Consider the following 20,078-nt stretch of genomic DNA (forward strand, 5'->3'; position numbering starts at 1 on the left):
GGAGAATATAATAATCTTAGATGGCGAAAAGAATACCCACGCCATGTAGAAACAACGACATGCCTTCTGCTGTAAACGACTCCCCGGAAACTTCCAAATAGTTTGAACCTAATTCTACTTACTGTATTACATAAAAAAACATAATTAATTAGAAAGTAAAAACAATAGTCTTAGATTCGTTTCCAGTAAAACAAAGGTTTGACAGTCATCATCAATTAAAATCCCTTGCCTGAACTAGGACATTATTGTCGATGTAGAACAATTCATACATTCTATTAAGTTCTTCATTTCTATCTTATGTTTGAATTTATTTGTAGTAGGGATCGTTTCATTATAAACCTGTCTGTATAGAGATTAACACTAACGCGAATGTATATTTTTAGATCGTAAGTACTAAAAATGTTTTGAGCTTCTTTGCGGTTGGTATTTGCGGACAGAGATGGCACGATCAACCTCATATGAGAACTTAGAGAATAGATAAATCGATTTTTCATTTTTAACTCAAACCGTTGTATCCTTTTTTTTTTCTGGGTCAAAAAACCGTTGTATCCAAACCTCTTAAAAACATGAGAAAAATAAAATTATCTGAAAAATGTGGAATATTTATATCATTATTGTGTATACTAAAATCAAATGTTGCATACAACTATCAAAAATTCAATGTTTACAATTAATGAAGTTGGTAGGATACCTAAAAAGTGATGCAAAATTAAATTGTAAATATTTTGTTTCCTAACAGGTCATCCTCAGTTTACCCAACTACTCTTCTGACTAACTTCTCTTGCCTTCTTTACTTCGCATTTCAATAATACACAGTCGCCTATATATATGCACGTATGTATACAATCATATATTTTGCAATTCAATACATAAATCAACTTAGATTTTATGCCTCTTAACTAATTACGCGTATAACATTTTAGAGACAAATGACATTTGAAGTTCCAAATTTTAGAATTTGAATAGTTACATAATAACAGTTGACATATACCATATGTGAATTTGAACTCAAAATAAAACATTTTAGAAAAAGATGATATAAACTTTCATTTAAAAAAAAAACTAGTCGAATCTAAGGAAACTACTGAAGTTAATTGACAAAAAATGGATTAAATGTCTAGTACTCTTTTTAACATAAGAAAAAATTTAGAACTTGTAATGATGAGAAAAAACACTGTAAATTCGTAAAAAGTAAAAAAAAAAACTTAGCATTGTAAAAGTTCGTTTAAATACTTTTTCTCATTAAAATGACTAAAAATTATCTATAGTTTTGGAAATAAATTATCGAAAATAATTATAATGGCGAAAATGTTATGCTAGCTATTCCATGAATTAGTTGTACTAACCATAATCGTCATACCGAGTAAAAGTCTAATGAAATTATCCTTTTTTCTGAGATCAATGAAATTATCCTGCCAAATAAAACGTGTGACGTTTATTCAAAAATATATGCATTAAATGCTTTGATATTAAAATATTTCCTTTTAAAAGCTAGCTAGGGTTTAGGAATGACGAGTTGTGTCTTATTAAAAGCCCTTCTTCTCCTCCGCCACTCATCATTCCCTCATCATAACACCATCATCACCATTCATCCACCTCTTCTCTCCTCTCTCTCTCTCTCTCTCTCTCTCTCTCTCTCTCTCTCTCTCTAGAACAACAAGTGAGAATCTGCTAAAATATTGTGATTATTATCATGAGAATGAAGCTATTTCAGTTGAGGGGAATGTTGTCTGGATCGAGGATATTATATATACACAAATATGTATATATATGTTAATATCAGTGTTTGATCATATATATGTATATAGATTATTCTCGGACCAGGCTTCATCCCCCCTAACATGTTATTGCCTCTGATCACCAGATTCTATCAACTCTTAGCTTATTATTTGTCACAAACAAGTAATAAGCTCAATAATGTCTTTGAGTCTTTCAGCATCGTTTCATATGTTTTCGAATCCGTCTTCGTTCTTTCTCTTCGTTTTCGTTTGGTAATTCTAGATATTATATATGAGTACCTTATGTTGAGGATTGAAGAACATCGCTTGAAGATCTATGTTAGACTGCTGTTTTTGCTTTCTGTAGTTTCCTTTGTTGATACATTTCTTCTTTTTAGCGTTGTATCCAGCTACTCCTTATCAGGGTTGAGCTAGTAGCCTTGTTTGGTAGTATTTTTCATCCAACCTACTTCCATAAGAGCGCCGAAGTCAAGTGACCACATGCAGAATTTGTTCGGAGCGGGATTGAAGACACAGAACTTTGTACATATCCTTGGACTCGTATCGTTAAGAACCACCCCAACCACCACATGCATAATTTTTTTCCTGTGAATATTAAGAAATATAAGGAATAAAAGCAAAAAACAAAACAGTTTTGAAAAAGCTTTTAGTTGTTATATATATATTATTAAAACTGAAATAAATATACATAACCTTATTTTCAACAAATTTATTACATCTTATATTTTATTATTTTCATTAATCTTAATTACTTTATTAATTACTATTTTCTAAATAATTTGATAGCATTTATTATATAATTACAAAACAATACTAAACTATTTTAATTATTTTATTATATCTTTTATATTCTTTTCTCACATTTTTAACTATTTTTTAATTGTTTTTACCATAATAATTCTTTGACATCATTTTTTTTACGTTTTAATCATAATAATTCTTAATGTTTGGATGAATAACTTTTTATATGTTTACATAATCAATTAGGTATGGGTATTATATATCCGTTCATGTACATATTAGTTTTTCGGGGATATCGAGTTTTTTTGGGTTTTGAAATTATACTATATTTGGATATTATAAATTTTCGGATGGAGTTAAAATCGGTTTTTCTAAGTTTGGTTGGGTTTGGTTATGATATGTAAAAATCTAAAAGTAAACAAAAAACTTATGTGTTTAAAAATTTTACTAAACAATTTATAAAATATAAAATAAAAACCAACACCCGCATGTTGATATTAAATTCAAACAAGTTTTATTCTTAAGTCGATGTTTTCTAACTTCACTCGTCGATATTTGGATAAATTCAAACTCATAACAAAAACTTCCAAAAAGGTAATGAAAGCATACGGGCCTTGAAATATAAGCACGTAAATATAATTGGGCTGAAATGGTCTTTTCGATGTCCTCTAGGCTCTATGTACATGTGCTGCGGACCAACACGCTTTTATCCTCTAGCTTGTACATGGACTTAGTTCATAATTTCAAGAATTCAACACGATGTCTTCTAGGCTCTATGTACAAAAGACTTCTATGAACTCTTTACGCCTGTGGTACTCTTTATATCTTTTTTGGTATAACTGAAGAAACAAAAGAATACAACAAATTTCACGATGTGGACATTTTTCTTCTTCTAAAACAACACCTTGTTAGAAAAAAAGGAGTTTTAAATAGAAAAGAAGGTGTTGTTAAAAAAAAGAAGAAGGTGGGTTACCTCTTGTACAGTTTACCAGGATAGGTTTTATAGTAAAACTATACAATAAAACCTACAAATCTGTTTTCTTGAATTGATAATCATCCATTATCTTATCATACATCGCATTTAAAATTCTGCATTTCGTGCACAAACAAACAAAAAAAAAATCGGCCATATTTTTTTTATACTAAAAAGGGAATCAAGTAACATTAACTGAGTCGATAACCCAATGCTGACCATCAGTTTTGACTTTTAACCGGTTAATCTCTGCGAACAAATTCACAGCTCTCCTCACTCCTCTGTTATCCGCTGCCGTGAAATAATCGTGACCGAATAAAACTCCGCCGGGTCGAAGTATCCGGACCGCCCGGTTTATATCAGCCCAAGCCGAATTGAAATCGTGACCCGCGTCTATCTCCACCAGGTCCGCCGTCACACCCCACTCACACAGCTTCTCCAAAGCCGAACCAGCAGAGAACGGAACCGGTAAAATCGAACCGGTTGAACCGGAGCTGACCACGTTCTGCATAAACTGGTACAAAAGCAAGACATCGCCGTTCACCAACGCCATGTCTTTAAACCGGTCTCGAAAACCGGGCCAGCCACGAAAATCATCTACGCATAGAATCTGAGTCTCCTCGAGCCCAAGGCGGCGCGTGAGATTGGCCATGTGAATCGCCGACGCGCCGAGAAAGCTTCCAACTTCGACGATGGTCCGAGGTTTGACCTGTCGGATTAAGTTCTCGAAGACGGCTCCGTACGATCCCCAGCCTTTAATTCGTTTTGACCGGAGATATTTCCCGGCGTGCGGTGGTGGAAAGTCAACGTACGGAGACGTTCCGTTGAATATCTTGTCGATAACCGTTTGTCGGATTGATTCCGGCGGAACAGGGTCGCCGCAGCGAGTCGTTACTCGGAAGTTGTCAACTAGGGAACCGCGAGGTTTTGTCGCCTTGACGGTCTTCAACACCGTCGTCGATGGTGGCACGTGATTATAGTATGCGGTCAAGTAACCAAAGGCATAAGTTAGTACTATGAAGATAACGAGTGCCGGTTTGGTTTTCATGAACTGGAGGACTTCATGTCTGTGAGGAAAACGCCGATCCTCCTTCATGATCATGACTTTGGAAGTAAAAATGATGAGTAACGGTGTTTGTATTTAAGTTTATATCATTCAAATGCTCATATTTAATCTATTATTAATTTGGCACGTCAGTTTATTATATTGGCCATGCGTTCTAGACTTCTAGTATGTTGATTTTTTTAAAGATTAGTTGATAACTTTTGTTCTGATTTATATTATCCTAATTCTAAAAATCCCACCAGATCTGTTAATATTAATTGCTAGAGTAAACTTTACATACAATTTAAGATCGTAAATTGCATAAGACATATTCTAAATAAAATTAGAAAGTCAATGACTGGATAGCTGAGAATTTTAGTAAGAACTTGAAGATATATAATTCAATAACACATGGTTTTATTTGGATACTGAATTCCACTAACATGTGTGAACCAATATGCCAACTAAGCTTGTGATCTACTTTATTTGACTTTACGTGCCTAGAAAGCTACACGTGATGCGGTAAGTGTAGCATTATTTTAGCGGTAACACTAATATTACATTAATAACATCATAGGCCTGTTTATTTTTAAAATTATGTAAGTTTTAAGTTAATTATTTTAAAACAGGTTTAATTAAGCTATTTTGCGTTAATTACAAAATCAGCATATTAGTACAACAGCTTTTCTATTTTGTGTAGATTTGTTTCATGTTGCAACATGCGGCTATACTAGCTCAATTGTCCAAATAGTTAGATTAGTATTCGGATAAAACACTTTAAAATCAGTTTTTGTGCTTATATGAATTATTACTGTACAAAAAGGTTTGCAATTTAAGCAAAATAATTAGCAACATCCAAATATATTTGTGAAATCACCTGCTATAGTTAAATAAAAAGAAATACGATCTCAATAATTAGTACAATCATGTACAAACATGCAGCATGCAGCACAGCTAGTTTCGAATAAAAAAAATTTAGGAAATGAATTATAGTTGAATGGAGAAATGATCAGTTTTTAGTTATGGTAATAATACAAGAATTAATTTTGTCCTAATCAGAACCTTATCTATTTTGTCTTAATCAGAACCTTATCTATTTTGGTCAAAGTTAGAAGTAGAACAAGATAAACATAAACAGTTGATTTTGTCACCGTTAGATCTTGAAAATACGATCGGACGCCTGTAAATGAACAAGACAAACAACACTTTGGTCTTTGCACACGCAAGCGAGAACGACCCTTCTCGAAGATGTGCCCATTTTAGTAATTTAACAAAAGTTTGTCCAGTTTCAATCAAAGATAAGAGGAGATAAAGAGTTGAAAGATCGAACACCAACCAACCAGTCAACTGTTTAAGCTTCACTGTCTCTGAATCGGCAAAAGGTAACTCTCTGATGTAATTAAAGCGAAACTTAGATTCACTAATTGGTTGTGTAAGTTGCTTCTTCAGACTCGTCTCTCGAACTTGGTTGCTTCATTTTTTGCATGATAAGTAGTACAGCTTCGATTCCCTAGGGAATCAATGAATATTCTCTGACGATCTCAGTCTTTGTTAACTGAGAGAGATTAGTTGCTGGTTGAGGCTGAGTTAGTTTACGTCTTCTTGTTCTATGGTGCTTCTGGCACCACAGATCTTCTTGAATGTTGATATGGTAGTGAGAATCGTTTTCAGGTTATAGAAGAAAATGGCAGCATCAACAGGAGGAGGTAAAGCCAAGTACATCATCGGTGCTCTCATCGGCTCTTTCGGAATCTCATACCTCTTTGACAAAGTTATCTCTGACAATAAGATCTTTGGAGGCAAGTTTTCTTCTTCTTCTTTAGACTCTTGATCAAGACTTGGATACCATCTTAATAAAAACTTATGGTGTGATTCAACTCAGGGAGTACCCCAGGAACGGTCTCTAACAAGGAATGGTGGAAGGCGACAGATGAGAAGTTCCAAGCTTGGCCTAGAACCGCTGGCCCTCCCGTCGTCATGAATCCCATTAGCCGTCAGAATTTCATCGTCAAGTCTCGTCCAGAATAAGGGATAAAAGGATGTATCAATGCTTTTGGTTGTAAGCCTACAATGAATGAGAATAATGATGCTTCTAGAACTTGTACTAAATAATATTACAACACCGTTTGTGGAACTAACTCCACAGTCTAAAGAAAACTGATGCAAAAGTCCTTATGAGAGAAAAGCACAAAGTCCTAAAAATATAAACAAAACAAAGCTTTCTTTGGTTCCCTTTCATTTGCCATCATTGTCTTTCCCTTGTCCTTCTGCTCCATCTTGCTTGCCTACTCTAAGTCCCACTGTCAGTTACAAAAAAAAAGATGAATATGAACAAAATCACAGGATAGGTTTACATTTGCTCAGAAGATTATGAGTTAAAGAGTATTTGTCATAACGCAAAGGAGTTCACCACTTCCTCCAAGAGAGGTTTCTGGGAGTTGTTGCATCTGATGCTGCTGCATCCCGTTGTTGTTGTTGATACCCATTGGTCTAATCCCCATGTGTCCTCCCTGCATAGCTTGTTGATGTAGCTGAAGCTGCTGTTGCGGATCCTGAAGCTGGTGTGGGCTGCCAAACTGCAAAGGACCTCTTTGAGGAGGGAAAATACCGGCGGGAGATGCTTGTTGTGGAGCCATCCCTGAAGCTTGTGGGTGTTGCATGAAGTAGCTAGGCGGTTGCATCGAAGGATGCGGTGCCGTCATCTAACAGAAACCACACACACAATAGTAAGGAAATCCAAAATATAAATGTTCTGATTGATTTCAAACAAAAAACCTGGGAAGCCATAGCTGGTGCAGGTGCAGGTGCAGGTGCTGTAGTAGGTGGAGGAGGTTGAGCATCAGCAATAGCAGCGAGGTACATTAAGTTCTTCTGGAGAAGAGCTTGGTACCTGCAAAGTATATAATTCTCATAGTCCGTTAATATTCAAGAGATGTGAGAGAGAGAGAGACACTTACTGTGCACATTCTGCAAGTTTTCCGAGATTCTGGTTTTCCATAATCGCCATTATCAGCTTTTTGTTCTCATCAAGGTACTGAATTTAAGCACATGAAGCATATGAAGGGGGGGATCAAGTACAAAAAAACAACCAAACATCTAATCTCAATGTCCAAAAAATAACGAAGCTAAGACATTTACACATAAATTGCCACCAAATAATCGAACCGTTATAGCTTCACTAAATAAGACAGGAAAGATACAGAGAGGGAAGAAAGAAGAGACCTTTTGGATCTGCTCAGTGGTGATGTTAGATGAGGGAATCGAAGGAACCATCGCCGGAAACATTTGCTGCATCTTCTTCTTAAACACCTAAACCCTAGCTACCTTTCTTCGAGATACACGGAGCCGAGAGAGATTTTGATAGACCAGACATGCGCAAAACGAAATGATTGCACAGGATTCCGACCAATATTTATAGATTATCCTTTCACTTTCACTTTGATTCGTCTACGATGTCTTGTCTCCTCCGATTTTAATGACCAAATCTGTATGTCTTATATTAAAAAGTATAATAATGACGAATGTTTCGACATGTTTGGGCCCTGAGGTCCAACATAATACAAGAGGCCTATGTGTTATCAAACAAGTTACATTACGGTGGTTCTGGCTAATTGGGAGTCCAGCCCAATAACCCCTGTTGCTTCACTTTAATTTTGCCATAGTTTTTCATACAAGACGAGATAACTTAATTTTTCATACAAAAGATTTTATTCGAATAATTCATAGGCAAATGAAAACTCTACAAACAACACAAAGAAGAAATAAATAAACAAATTTGAATTACTTTTTCATACAAAAGAGTTTATTCGTACTAATTCATTGGCGAATGAAAACTTTACAAACAAACAAAAGTATATAAAATTAAATTTGGATTGAAGAAGTTCAATTTGATGACCAAATGTATTTGCTTTCATGTGATGGCGACGTGAATATTATTGTACCCGACTTTGAGAAAATAAAAAAAAACTTATAACAGACTCAATTATTGAATGAGTGGTTCAGTCTGCATTATTTCCTTTTTTTATTCGTGAAATTTTTTTTTTTTAAAGATATTGTATCATTATTAGTTTTGCCATAACTCATTTAACTCACTGTCTGCCACAGTTTTCTGCATTTTTGGCTGTATTCTAATATCAGAAAAATCAGGCGAATATATAAGAGGAAATAAATAAAAGAAAGAAGAGTCTTTGTTGTATAAGAACAGAAATATAATAACATTATCACATTCTGTGTCATCTGAGTTTATCAGGAAGGATTTATGTGGGGTTCACGATTACCTTTACTCACATGGAAATATCAACTATTTCAATCATCTCGTTTTTTTTTTAACATACTTTTCTCTAAATCAAATCTATAACAGTTACATAAATGATTGCAAATAAAAAAACCTGTTGTTGGAACCATCTAATCTATTAAAACAGGAGTACATTTTGTACTTAGTACTGAGTTTTCCACAAAAATTACATCTTTGTGCCACTGTCTTTAAACCACAGCCGTTTTACTTATTCCTAATACAAATCCCGAATCCGTGATATTACAAAACCGTTCCTAAACCAAATCATAACAAGCCCATCTAATTGATATTACAAAATCGTTACTAAACCACAGCATAACAAGCCCATCTAACTACATTGCTACTAAAGTAAATATCGTTGTATACCAAAACACAGACGTTTGCTTGATTTACAGAACCCTTAACCGTTTGGTTTATTTAATAAACCCTTAAATTACAATACCATTACTAAACCAGAACATTTGCAAACCATCTAAATACAATATGTACTTTCCTTCATATCGTTTTATAACATTACTAAACAATCGTTTTATAACATTACTAAACAAAATGAAATTGTATTGTCTTTGATCGATCGTTCATCTTTTTCTAATGAATCAAATGAGTCAATAAATACATTTCTATATACCTATTAATCAATAACTTTGCTTAACCATAAAATTCCATCGGTTTAATTTTCGTCTGCCAAATCAAAACCAGTGTTTATAAATTATGTAATTCAAAATCAAAACTATCTTAAACAATCAATATTATCACCAGAAATTATTTAATTCAAATTCAATAACTTTGAAAACTTAGGGCTGTTTTTATTTTGTACTCTTCTTTTAATAGATTAGATATTCTTTTTATAAAAATAAAAACAATATTATGATTTTATTTTCTAATTTTACACAGTTTCCTTTAAAAATATCAAAACAACATTATGATTTATTTTCCTAATTTGTCTGCAGTCACACAAATCAGTTAATGATATCAATTAACTAAGAAATCATTATATTATGTATGTCTGACTTGCAAAACACGTTTTCCTTATTTAATAAAATATACACCCTCTGTTTCATAATAAATGTCATTTGGAAGTTTTGCACAGATATTAAGAAATAAGTTATTCTTGGGTTAACCATCTAGGATGAACCTTTATGTTCACCATTCAATAGGATTTCATTATTTCATATTCAATATCTTTTAAAAAATAAACAAAATATTATCAATTTATATTATGTTTTTAAAATAAAAAGGTAAAAAAATAACTAAAATAGTAATAACTACAGAAATTTTTTTTTAAAAAAATATTTTTGACGTCGTCAGCAAAACACCTTTGGATAAATCTTAAACTTTAAATCAAAAACACTAAGCATTAAAACACTAAACCCTAAATTTTAAACCCTAAACCCTAAACCCTTGAATGTTTTAGTGTTTAGTATTTTTGATTTAGAGTTTAGGATTTATCCAAGGGTTTAGATTTTAGGAATTAAAGTTTAGTGATTAGGATTTAGGGTTTAGTGTTTAGGATTTAGGGTTTAGTGTTTACTGACGACATTAAAAAAAAATTTAAAATTATTTTTTCTGTAGTTGCTGCTATTTTTTTTTTACCTTTTTATTTTAAAAACACATTATAAGTTGACAATATTTTGTTTTCTTTTTTAAAAAATTTCGAATATGAAATAACAAAATTTTATTGGTTAAGAAATCATCTAAAAAATCTATGTTACCCTTTGTTCACATATTAAATAAATTTCTCTTTATAATTAATGCATTAAAATAATAGGGATAAAACTGAACTTTCATTTATAAATTTGCATTGAAAATACAAAACAACATTCTTTATGTAACAAAAATAAAATCTTAAAACGACACTCTTTGCGAAATGGAGGAGTATGATGTTTTCAATAAGATTAAATAAAAAAGGAATAGATATTTAATAATTTAAACCAAATCATTTATTAGTTTTTCCAATTCAACCTAATTTTCCTATCGGCAGTATATATATTTCTTCTATTTTATGTCAAACACATATCAAAGAAAACCGAAATCCTAAGAATGTCTATGGTCACAGCTTTTACTCCTCTCACAAAATTTCTTCCTTTCAAAAACAATTGGAGAGTTCAAATGAAAGGTTTACATTCATGGAAGCAAAACACATCTCTTGGAGGTGATACTTTTGAGAAATATTTTATAGTATAAATTAATAAAGCACATACAATTATACTTAAAACTCTAATATTTTACACTTTAGAGTATTGATTTACCAAGTCAAAGCAATAAAAATACAATAAAAGAAGAATACAACTGCATAGTTTATAAATAGACACTAAACAAACTAAACAAGATACACCAATGTCAAAACTCAATAACCTATGAATCGGTAACATGAACGTTTATACAAGTGAAAATATATACTTACGAAGAACAAACATCCGCGCGGACGCGCGGGTCAAAAGCTAGTATATTTGAAAATGTAAGTCAATAATTTTGTTTTTAACATAAACAGAAAAAAATCATTAATCTACCTTTTTAGTCAAATCATTAATCTATACTCATAAGATAGAAAGAGAAGAAGATCGACCACACAATTATATGTAATAAAATCTACCTCACAGAAAACATTTTAAACTCATTATAGAAGAACATCTGATACTTTCCTTGAAATAAAACCATATCCACATATATTTAAGAAAGCTCAACTTCCATATAATCCAAAGTCTGAACCTCAAAACTAGATTGGAGTTTATATAAATTACCACAACACACACAAAAAAAAAAAAGGATGAATGCGATGTTTTGGCAAGATAAAAAAAAAGAATTTGACCCCAAAAAAATGAATGAAAGAATGTAAAGTAACGTACGTACAATCCAACACACGGGAAGGACGCGGAACAGAAACTAATGTGTTACCGTCAAGTGCATGTGGGACCCAGATTAAGTGCGTGAATCTCACTCTCCCTATTACAACTCTCGCTTGCCCGCTTCGTTATATTCCCACCACCCATCCATCCACTAGCAAGCGAGAGTCAGAGAGAATCATAACTCGAGTTCTTTGAGGTTACTTGTTATTGTGATTTTTTTCCTTGATCTTCGTTTAGGAAGAGAGTAAAATATGATCGGGAGTAGAAAGAGGACGACGCCGGCGAGCAGGACTCGAGTGGGGAACTATGAGATGGGACGAACTCTAGGCGAAGGTAGCTTCGCTAAGGTCAAATACGCTAGGAACACCGTCACTGGAGATATAGCCGCTATTAAAATCCTCGACCGAGATAAGGTTCTACGTCACAAAATGGTTGAACAGGTTCGTACGTAATCGTATATGTAATCTTACTACATATTCTAGTAATAGTTTGAGTTCGTGATTAGGGACCCACATGTCCGAGGAAGGTTTTGTTAGGTCTTAGGTTAATGATTTGTTAAACTTTTTAAAAAACCTTCCAGCTAAACACGGATTAGAATTTATACGAATGTTTTATGGATTTTAAGACCATGAAATCTGTCAAAGTACATCACTGATCACGACAATGACAGCATGGATATGGTTTTGAACTAGAGTAGCTTCCTTTTACGCCTTGAAAGTGGTTATGAGCATGATCTTGATGATATATAATGAGCATGCTGCATGCGTCTTTATTTATATTTTTCTTTGTGGATGCAGCTTAAAAGAGAAATTTCGACAATGAAACTGATTAAACATCCAAATGTGGTCGAAATCATTGAGGTAAGAATATAATGGCTTTTTAATATTTTAAAACATATCTGTGTGTATGTACTAATAAGTAGAACTGTCAAATGGGCCGTCCAGAGCCCATTTGGACATGACCATATGGACCATTTCAGTTATGGGCAATATTGGGTGGTCCATATTGGACAATGGTCCAAAAAATGCCCAAGACCAATAAAAACCATGTCCAAATGGTCTAGCCCATGGACACCCATTAATATGTATTTGTATTTAAGTTATATGTTTCACATTCATATTATTCATAATAATTTTTATATTTATATAAATTTCACAAAATCCATAATTTATTTATTTGTACTTATATAAATTTCACAAAATCCATAATTTATTTATTTGTGTTTAATTAAATTTTATAAAATTTGTAAATATCATTTTTTGTAAAACAAGTAATGTTTCAAATTTATTTGTGCTTAATGTTTCAAACATAACAAAGTCTGTAACTCAAACATAACAATTAACAAAGTCTCAAACTCACAGTATCAAATATAATAAAGTCTCAAAAGATAACAAAGTCTCAAACATAATGTGTTGACTTAGTGTTTCTTGATCGTCATTGGAACCGTTCTTCTAAAGTAGCTCTTGGTTTATGGTCTCTGAAGGAAAGGTGAAGAGAATCAACTGCTCACAGTGAATGAAGAAACAAATCAGATCTTACTCACACAAGAAAGTTACTTTTATCAGTTTCATAAACAAGAACCGAGAACAACATCAACAAGTACAACAAACAAACTGCTTCCATTTCATCAGAACCTAACCTAGTATTACGGATGTACAAGAAACTAATGTGTCTAAACTATCATTCGTGATCAGTTGACTTAAAGCAAATACATCATCAAAGAAACTATCAGTTCTAAAGCAAATCATCAAAAAACAGTGCTATGAGAGTTATCACTCAGTTTCAAAGTATTTAGCACTCAGTTTGATTCAGCTAAATAGGAAACAATCCAAACTTAAAGATGGGAGAGCAAACATAATCATACCTCTTTTCTCTTTCTAAGAAGTAAACTCAATCTCATCACCAATTTCTTGAAAGCCACGGAACCAGTTCCTCGCGCAGATCAAAGCTTGAACATTTGTGGGTAGTAGACAGCTTCTATACTTGTTGAGGACTCGGCTACCGATGCTAAAGGATGATTCCGACGCCACTGTTGTGATAGGGATACTGAGCACATCGCAAGCCATTGAAGACAACTCTTTGAAGCGGCTTGCATTGTCCTTCCAGTATGACACAGCATCCAAACTTCTAAAGCTGTCAATATCAACCACTGGCTCGCTCAAGTATGTGTCTAATGCTGATTTCCCACTACCACCCGTCTTTTGAGAGCAGTAAGCATAAAAGCCCTGTAAACAACAACAAAGAAATGATCAGAGTCTGAAACTGTTTAAAAGGAACGTGTCTAAAAGGCTAAAACATCAGCTCAAGTTGAGCTGCTCAACAACAGTAAGCACTAAAACAAGAATCATAAAGAGATAAACTTACATCATATCCTGAAGGGATGCTGTGTCGAGGAGCATGTGAAGTAGATGCTCTAGTGATGCTTGTGTCTTTCTTATATGCTCCGTAAAGCTTGACCATCTTCTCACGAATATACTCCACGTTCAATTTGGCAGTGTCAGGATCTAGAATATTGTAACAATACTCTAAAAACGCAAGCTTCAGTCGAGGATCAAGTACTGCCGCAATTGCTAATATGTCACTGAACTCTTCATGGTATTAGTTCCATTTTGAGCAAGTCCTCATATGGCGATTCATGGTATTAGTTCCATTTTGACGCAGATTCAAGCAATAACTCTTTTGACAGTAATTACATCTAACATCAGTTCTACCATCAGAATATTTTTCCCCTACTGTGAAGTTATTCCAGCACTTAGCACGACGTCTACTTGAACTACCACTACTGGTACCTTTTTCTGAAGAAGCAGTTTCTTGAGGCATTGGATCATCCTCATGGACCTCGTCATCATCTTCATGTTCCATGTCTTCATCTTCAACATAAAAGTTATCTTCGTCAATCAGGTTTGGAGTATCAAAGTTCATCGTCCTGTAACAATTAGACAAATGCTTAATCAGTCCACATACACATGTAATAACACAACAGATACACATAGAACAGACGTGTTACGTTCATTTAAAGCAAAGAACATGAGCTATTATTAACATGGCTGTAACATGTAAGTCTCAGGGAAATACCAACGAGCGTAAGCTTAATCCAAAGTATCTAAACCAGACAAGAAGCTTAAGCATAATCCAAATCTCAGAGAAACATGCTAAAAAGTTTAAGAATCTAACCCTCGATGAACCCTTCTTATGAGCACTGAGCAGATGAGGCCTTCAGTTTCAATCCAAAACCTTCAATAAGAAAATGTTTTGGTTTAAAGGGTTTCGATAAAACTATCAATGATCAGTGATCAAGCAAGCGATTCGAAACTTACGGATGCGAAGAAGAATACTCAAGCAAGCGATTGACGAGAAGGTGAAGGAGAGAGACAAAAGAGCTCTGGAGGAGAAAACACAGTATGATAATCAAAACACAGTATGATAATCAAAACACAGTATGATAATCTCGAAACTTACGGTTAATGCGAAGAAGAGAAGGAGAGAGACGACAGAGCCGAGACGAGAGTCGAGAGAAAGAGAGAGGAAGGGCCGAGACAAGAGAGAGAACTGGAGAATCGCAAGAAATTACATGTGGAGGTGATGATTGATGAACCCACAAGCATAGATCGAGCTACAAACACAGATCGTTTATGGAGGAGAAGTGGAGAATCGCCAGAACCGCGAAAATCACCAGAATCGCGAGAATCGCGAAAATTATTTTTCCCCAAATTAAAAAACCCTAATTTTTTTAATGGTTTGGGCCGCCCAGAGCCCATTCGGACAGGACCAAATTGTCCACGGGTGAAAACGGTTTTACGCCCAATTGGACCATTTGTTATTTGGTCAAGCCCATGAACCGCCCATCACAGTTTGGACTGGTCAAGCCCATGGACGGCCCGACCATTTGACAACTCTACTAATAAGTCTTGAGTCTTAGCATGTTAAAAAACCTCTATATGTGATGTTCGGTGCTGGCAGGTTATGGCGAGCAAAACGAAGATCTATATCGTTCTTGAGCTTGTCAATGGAGGTGAACTCTTTGATAAAATCGTAAGCATATCTAATCCACATACTATTTCACTCTTACTTGCGCTTTCACTGTATTTGATCAAATCTAATGGCTTAACTTGAGAGTTTCTTTGATCATGTTCCCAGTTTTCCTCTGTTTCTTACTAACGTCATTCTTGGATATGAATCATACAATAGGCTCAACAAGGGAGACTTAAGGAGGATGAAGCTCGGAGATATGTTCAGCAGCTCATCAATGCCGTTGATTACTGCCACAGTCGAGGGGTCTACCACAGAGATCTCAAGGTCTTTTATCTTCAAATTGTGCACTTCTTTGATATGCTGATATTTATTATGTTCAAAGCTTCTCAACCTGTATATTGTTTGCTTGTTGCAGCCTGAAAATCTTCTTCTTGATGCAAATGGGGTTTTAAAAGTTTCTGATTTTGGGTTAAGCGCTTTCTCACTACAAGTTCGGGTAAGTCATCTAGTTTATCATTTGGATATCATGGCAAATGAACAATATATCAATCTCTTTTTTTTTTTCCCACACATTTGATTGTTGTAACTTGTAAGCACTAAGCACCAATTTTTTGAATGCAGGAAGATGGTTTGCTTCACACAGCTTGTGGAACCCCCAACTATGTTGCTCCTGAGGTACATACTAATAGTTTCAGCAATATAAGAGGCAATGCCATATTAAGTGTACCAAGGAATCTAATAATCGACCAAAATAAGATTTTAAATATTTCAAGAATTGTTATTCGTTTTAGAAAATGTAGCAGGCCGTAGATCTATGATGTTGATAAAATAAATGAGTCTAATCTCTACTGCATCTTTTGGGGGGCAGGTTTTGTCGGATAAAGGCTATGACGGAGCAGCAGCAGATGTATGGTCATGTGGTGTTATTTTGTTTGTGCTCATGGCTGGTTACTTGCCCTTTGATGAGCCAAATCTCATGACATTATATAAACGTGTACGTGCTATAACAAGCTTCTCTTCATCTGCTTGTTACTATTTTCTAAGTAGTTTCATAATCTCATCTTTGGCGTTCAACTTCAGATATGCAAGGCTGAATTCAACTGTCCACCATGGTTCTCGCCAGGTGCCAAGAATGTCATTAAGCGTATTCTTGATCCCAGCCCTATAACCGTGAGCGTCTAAAACTCTTAATCAAAATTGATTTGTGATTATAAAATGCTGTAAACAAAAAGACCAAAATGGTCTACACTGTTAAAGAACTTAACAAACACTGTTTTCATTAATTGTAGAGAATAAGTATCGCAGAGTTGCTAGAAGATGAATGGTTCAAGCAAGGGTACAAGACGCCATCATTTGAGCAAGATGATGAAGACATAACCATTGATGATGTTGATGCTGCTTTCAGTAACTCCAAGGTAAATAACTGCCTTTGTGTACCGGTATATACCATAGTCCGGCTAAGTAAAACCAGCATATTTTACCAACTAATAATTACTCTTTCGTGCTCTGCTACTATAGGAATGTCTTGTAACAGAGAAGAAGGAGAAACCTGAATCGATGAATGCTTTTGAACTTATCTCTAGCTCAAACGAGTTCAGTCTTGAAAACTTGTTCGAGAAGCAAGCCGTATGCACCCTTTTTCTACTTACTATTTGTTTTGATGATTGTCTAACATCATGCACAGGTTTGTCTAAATGATTTGCTTGTGTAATTTTCAGCAACTTGTGAAGAAAGAGACGCGGTTTACTTCAAACCGACCTGCAAGCGAAATAATGTCGAAGATGGAAGAAACCGCAAAGCCATTAGGCTTCAATGTCCGTAAAGACAAGTACAAGGTTTGTTTGTATTCTTGATTTTGTATGAGTTAGTCATTCATTAGACTTTTTTCTGGCTTCGTTAAAGATTGTTAAATAAAATCGCAGATAAAAATGAAAGGAGACAAAAGTGGTCGTAAAGGTCAGCTCTCAGTTGCTACAGAGGTAAATATTTTTTTAAAAATAGAGATGAACACTCTCTTATTTGATCAGCAGTACCTGTTAAGTAATTATGTTGGTTTGGTTATTTGGTGTAACAGGTGTTTGAAGTGGCACCATCTTTGCATGTGGTAGAGCTTAGGAAAACCGGCGGTGATACCCTCGAGTTTCACAAGGTATGCATTCGGTCCATGAACCGGTAAGCATCTTTAACTGGTTTGGTTTTCTAATTGGGTTTATAAATTAATCTGTTTTGCAGTTCTACAAAACCTTCTCATCTGGATTAAAGGATGTAGTCTGGAATACTGATGGCGCAGCTCAAGAACATAAAGTTTAATAAGTTTATTAGCAAGTTGTTCCATTCAAAAGCAATATAAACTAAATGAAGAAAGAAAGAAAGAGCATTGAACAAGTTGAAACTTTTAAGTGAACCTTCAAAGATAGTAGATAACTAAAAAATTGTCAAACCTAGTGAGCTATGAAGGTATTATATCCACATGCGATATTCCTCAAAACGCGGTGTGGCTTACTTTGAGTCAACTCAGTTTGTCAAAAACCAATAAAATTAAGGGATTGTTTCATCAAAACTCGGGAATTTCACTATTTGAGTATATTTGAAACATTCAGTAATCTAACATTTACATGAATCAATATCCATATACCAATTCTAGTTTATACTATCGATTTTTTTAAAAAAAATGTTTTCTCGTGTTGCTTATATGGTTATTGGTACACTGTAGGACACTGTAGTGTGCATATATTATCGTACTGCCAACATTAACAACCATGCCACTTGTTCTACGTATTCGAAATCGTTTTATTAATGTTGCAAGCATCTAAATTGCTAAGATAATATATATATTTTATATTTATTCATACATTGATGGCGAACTGGTTTCTAGTTAGTTGGTATTAGGCCGACCAATATTAACTGTTCGTCTAAGTTCATTTATTATCATCATTGTTTCATTTAAGTACTTTGATATTGCAGTTAAGTAGCTTTGTACGACACCTTTTTAGCTCTTATTACGCTCATGAAGTTTGACGTCGATAGATAACTTGTTTACTACTCCTATATTACGCTCTCAGTCCCACAGATATACTAATATTTTCATTTGATAATTTATATAACTGATGACAAAAAACAAAAAAAAAAAGATAATTTATATAACTTGATAATCTGTTTAATCTACACACTAAGTAGTTTAATCTATGTTCTCGGTTCTTCTAATAAGACTAGCTAGTTAAGATAACACAAATAGGTTTGTACTTCGTACACTAGTAAAATGTTGCAAATTGAAATGATTTCACAATAAATATAAAACGAACGATGTTAAATAAGCGAAGATTCAAAGATATCAAAGTTATCAGTATTACTAAAATAATTCATAAGTTAAGTTTGTTTAAAATAAAATTCAGAAGTTACGTGACTCATCATAAGCCCACAAAAGCAACTCGTTGTTTGCTACGTAATTAGCTCCTCTGAATTATTGCAGCTTTAAAACTACTTATCCCAAAATTCTTAAAAATCCCGGTCACTTTACATAGAAGCCTAATCCTGTCTCTGCCCTTCAGTGTCCATTTTTGACACCTTGGCACAATCAAATTTATAGTTTTATTAGATAAAGATATTCGAAAACTATAAGTACAGTTCCACAATGTTCATCGTCAGGTCTTGTTAGATTTATAGTCACTTTAATATTGTTAACGTTAACACCCATAATGCTAAAATAAGTTCATACTATTTCAGCATTTTAACTCCAGACAATATCAAAATTTACATTGGCATGCAGACAAAATATTATTTGTTAATAGAAACATTTTGTGGAGTTTTATACATTAAATCAACGTCTTAGTGGAGACAGCCTGAATTTAAATGATATTGACAACAATATCGAAACATTGAATTTGGATGGGTATATAATGGAGAAAAAAACAAAATGTGCTGATGTTAAGAAGTAATCCAACCCATTGTCAATTTATCATGGTCCATACAGAGGAGTTTCCATGCAGGCGAGAATACACAATTACATAAAAATAGCAAATTTGAATATTTGGGGACACGCTTTCGTCTACCCTTGTAGTTGAAATCGGGGAAGGGAACGCTTCTCATGAACGAAAGAAACGTTCCTCTAACACACGTTTCCTTCAAATTTACAAGTTACTACATGATATTTTATCAACTTTTAATATTTAACTAGATTTTGACCATGTGAGGATAGAATTAAAATTTACCAATATTAAATAATTGTTTTATATGTAGTTTTAAGCAAACAATTTGATAAGAGAGATTTACAATAATTTTATTGTGTTTTCGACAACGATAATATTATCCAATTTTATATATTTGTCTTGTTATATTTTTTTTTCTAATAGAATCAATAATGTAAATATGCGTAAATACATATTTATAAACAATTTTTTATTTTATATAATAATGTTCCAGTTGGTGATGTTAATTGATTATTTACATTTGTTTAAACATTTTTAGTCTT

General features: G+C 33.8%; 5 protein-coding genes across 9 annotated transcripts; 2 read left to right on the plus strand and 3 right to left on the minus strand.

The window, feature by feature from the left end:
* Window positions 1-3,498: 3,498 nt before the first annotated feature.
* On the minus strand, window positions 3,499-5,403 carry LOC103844630. The gene has a single exon (XM_009121429.3). It carries the CDS (start codon window positions 4,553-4,555, stop codon window positions 3,635-3,637), a length of 921 nt encoding a protein of 306 aa, XP_009119677.1. The 5' UTR covers window positions 4,556-5,403; the 3' UTR covers window positions 3,499-3,634.
* A 254-nt stretch (window positions 5,404-5,657) lies between these two features.
* LOC103844628 lies at window positions 5,658-6,669 on the plus strand. 2 transcript variants are annotated; one of them, XM_009121426.3, is made up of 3 exons: window positions 5,658-5,880; window positions 6,170-6,297; window positions 6,381-6,669. In XM_009121426.3, the coding sequence occupies exons 2-3, from the start codon at window positions 6,183-6,185 to the stop codon at window positions 6,524-6,526; spliced, it is 261 nt and encodes an 86-aa protein (XP_009119674.1). In that variant the 5' UTR covers window positions 5,658-5,880; window positions 6,170-6,182; the 3' UTR covers window positions 6,527-6,669. The 2 variants fall into 2 exon arrangements, with proteins under 2 accessions (XP_009119674.1, XP_033138116.1); XM_033282225.1 differs by having other exon boundaries at window positions 5,852-5,930; window positions 6,381-6,632.
* Window positions 6,570-8,218, minus strand: LOC103844629 (GRF1-interacting factor 2). Its single transcript, XM_009121428.3, has 5 exons — window positions 7,721-8,218; window positions 7,456-7,532; window positions 7,274-7,388; window positions 6,909-7,200; window positions 6,570-6,798 (listed from the first exon to the last, which is right to left on the minus strand). Exons 1-5 carry the CDS (start codon window positions 7,790-7,792, stop codon window positions 6,734-6,736), a joined length of 621 nt encoding a protein of 206 aa, XP_009119676.1. The 5' UTR covers window positions 7,793-8,218; the 3' UTR covers window positions 6,570-6,733.
* A 3,153-nt stretch (window positions 8,219-11,371) lies between these two features.
* Window positions 11,372-18,170, plus strand: LOC103844627 (CBL-interacting serine/threonine-protein kinase 9). The gene is made up of 14 exons (XM_009121425.2): window positions 11,372-12,078; window positions 12,436-12,498; window positions 15,599-15,670; window positions 15,827-15,934; window positions 16,026-16,106; window positions 16,232-16,285; window positions 16,479-16,604; window positions 16,691-16,780; window positions 16,900-17,025; window positions 17,129-17,236; window positions 17,329-17,445; window positions 17,533-17,589; window positions 17,685-17,759; window positions 17,843-18,170. Exons 1-14 carry the CDS (start codon window positions 11,890-11,892, stop codon window positions 17,918-17,920), a joined length of 1,344 nt encoding a protein of 447 aa, XP_009119673.1. The 5' UTR covers window positions 11,372-11,889; the 3' UTR covers window positions 17,921-18,170.
* LOC108870241 (zinc finger BED domain-containing protein DAYSLEEPER-like) lies at window positions 12,913-15,589 on the minus strand. 4 transcript variants are annotated; one of them, XM_018655744.2, is made up of 4 exons: window positions 14,956-15,589; window positions 14,813-14,872; window positions 14,003-14,564; window positions 12,913-13,863 (listed from the first exon to the last, which is right to left on the minus strand). In XM_018655744.2, exons 3-4 carry the CDS (start codon window positions 14,096-14,098, stop codon window positions 13,516-13,518), a joined length of 444 nt encoding a protein of 147 aa, XP_018511260.1. In that variant the 5' UTR covers window positions 14,099-14,564; window positions 14,813-14,872; window positions 14,956-15,589; the 3' UTR covers window positions 12,913-13,515. The 4 variants fall into 4 exon arrangements, 3 of the variants coding, with proteins under 3 accessions (XP_018511260.1, XP_018511259.1, XP_018511257.1); XM_018655743.2 differs by having other exon boundaries at window positions 14,003-14,872; XM_018655741.2 differs by having other exon boundaries at window positions 12,913-13,140; window positions 13,503-13,863; window positions 14,003-15,589.
* Window positions 18,171-20,078: the final 1,908 nt, after the last annotated feature.

This window comes from Brassica rapa, chromosome A10, assembly GCF_000309985.2.
Source record: "Brassica rapa cultivar Chiifu-401-42 chromosome A10, CAAS_Brap_v3.01, whole genome shotgun sequence".
NCBI lineage: Eukaryota > Viridiplantae > Streptophyta > Magnoliopsida > Brassicales > Brassicaceae > Brassica > Brassica rapa.

Excerpts from the sequence above, each read along its gene's own strand:
- LOC103844630 (XM_009121429.3), bottom strand. The coding sequence starts at position 4,555 with ATGATCATGAAGGAGGATCGGCGTTTTCCTCACAGACATGAAGTCCTC.
- LOC103844629 (XM_009121428.3), bottom strand. The coding sequence starts at position 7,792 with ATGCAGCAAATGTTTCCGGCGATGGTTCCTTCGATTCCCTCATCTAAC. Across the intron at positions 7,201-7,273 it reads CACCAGCTATGGCTTCCCAG|ATGACGGCACCGCATCCTTC; the intron begins GTTTTTTGTTTG and ends GGTTTCTGTTAG. Across the intron at positions 6,799-6,908 it reads AACCTCTCTTGGAGGAAGTG|TGGGACTTAGAGTAGGCAAG; the intron begins GTGAACTCCTTT and ends TGTAACTGACAG.
- LOC103844627 (XM_009121425.2), top strand. The coding sequence starts at position 11,890 with ATGATCGGGAGTAGAAAGAGGACGACGCCGGCGAGCAGGACTCGAGTG. Across the intron at positions 17,237-17,328 it reads ACTTGTTCGAGAAGCAAGCC|CAACTTGTGAAGAAAGAGAC; the intron begins GTATGCACCCTT and ends TGTAATTTTCAG. Across the intron at positions 17,590-17,684 it reads AGCTCTCAGTTGCTACAGAG|GTGTTTGAAGTGGCACCATC; the intron begins GTAAATATTTTT and ends TTGGTGTAACAG.
- LOC108870241 (XM_018655744.2), bottom strand. The coding sequence starts at position 14,098 with ATGGTCAAGCTTTACGGAGCATATAAGAAAGACACAAGCATCACTAGA. Across the intron at positions 13,864-14,002 it reads GCATCCCTTCAGGATATGAT|GGCTTTTATGCTTACTGCTC; the intron begins GTAAGTTTATCT and ends TGTTGTTTACAG.
- LOC103844628 (XM_009121426.3), top strand. The coding sequence starts at position 6,183 with ATGGCAGCATCAACAGGAGGAGGTAAAGCCAAGTACATCATCGGTGCT. Across the intron at positions 6,298-6,380 it reads TGACAATAAGATCTTTGGAG|GGAGTACCCCAGGAACGGTC; the intron begins GCAAGTTTTCTT and ends GATTCAACTCAG.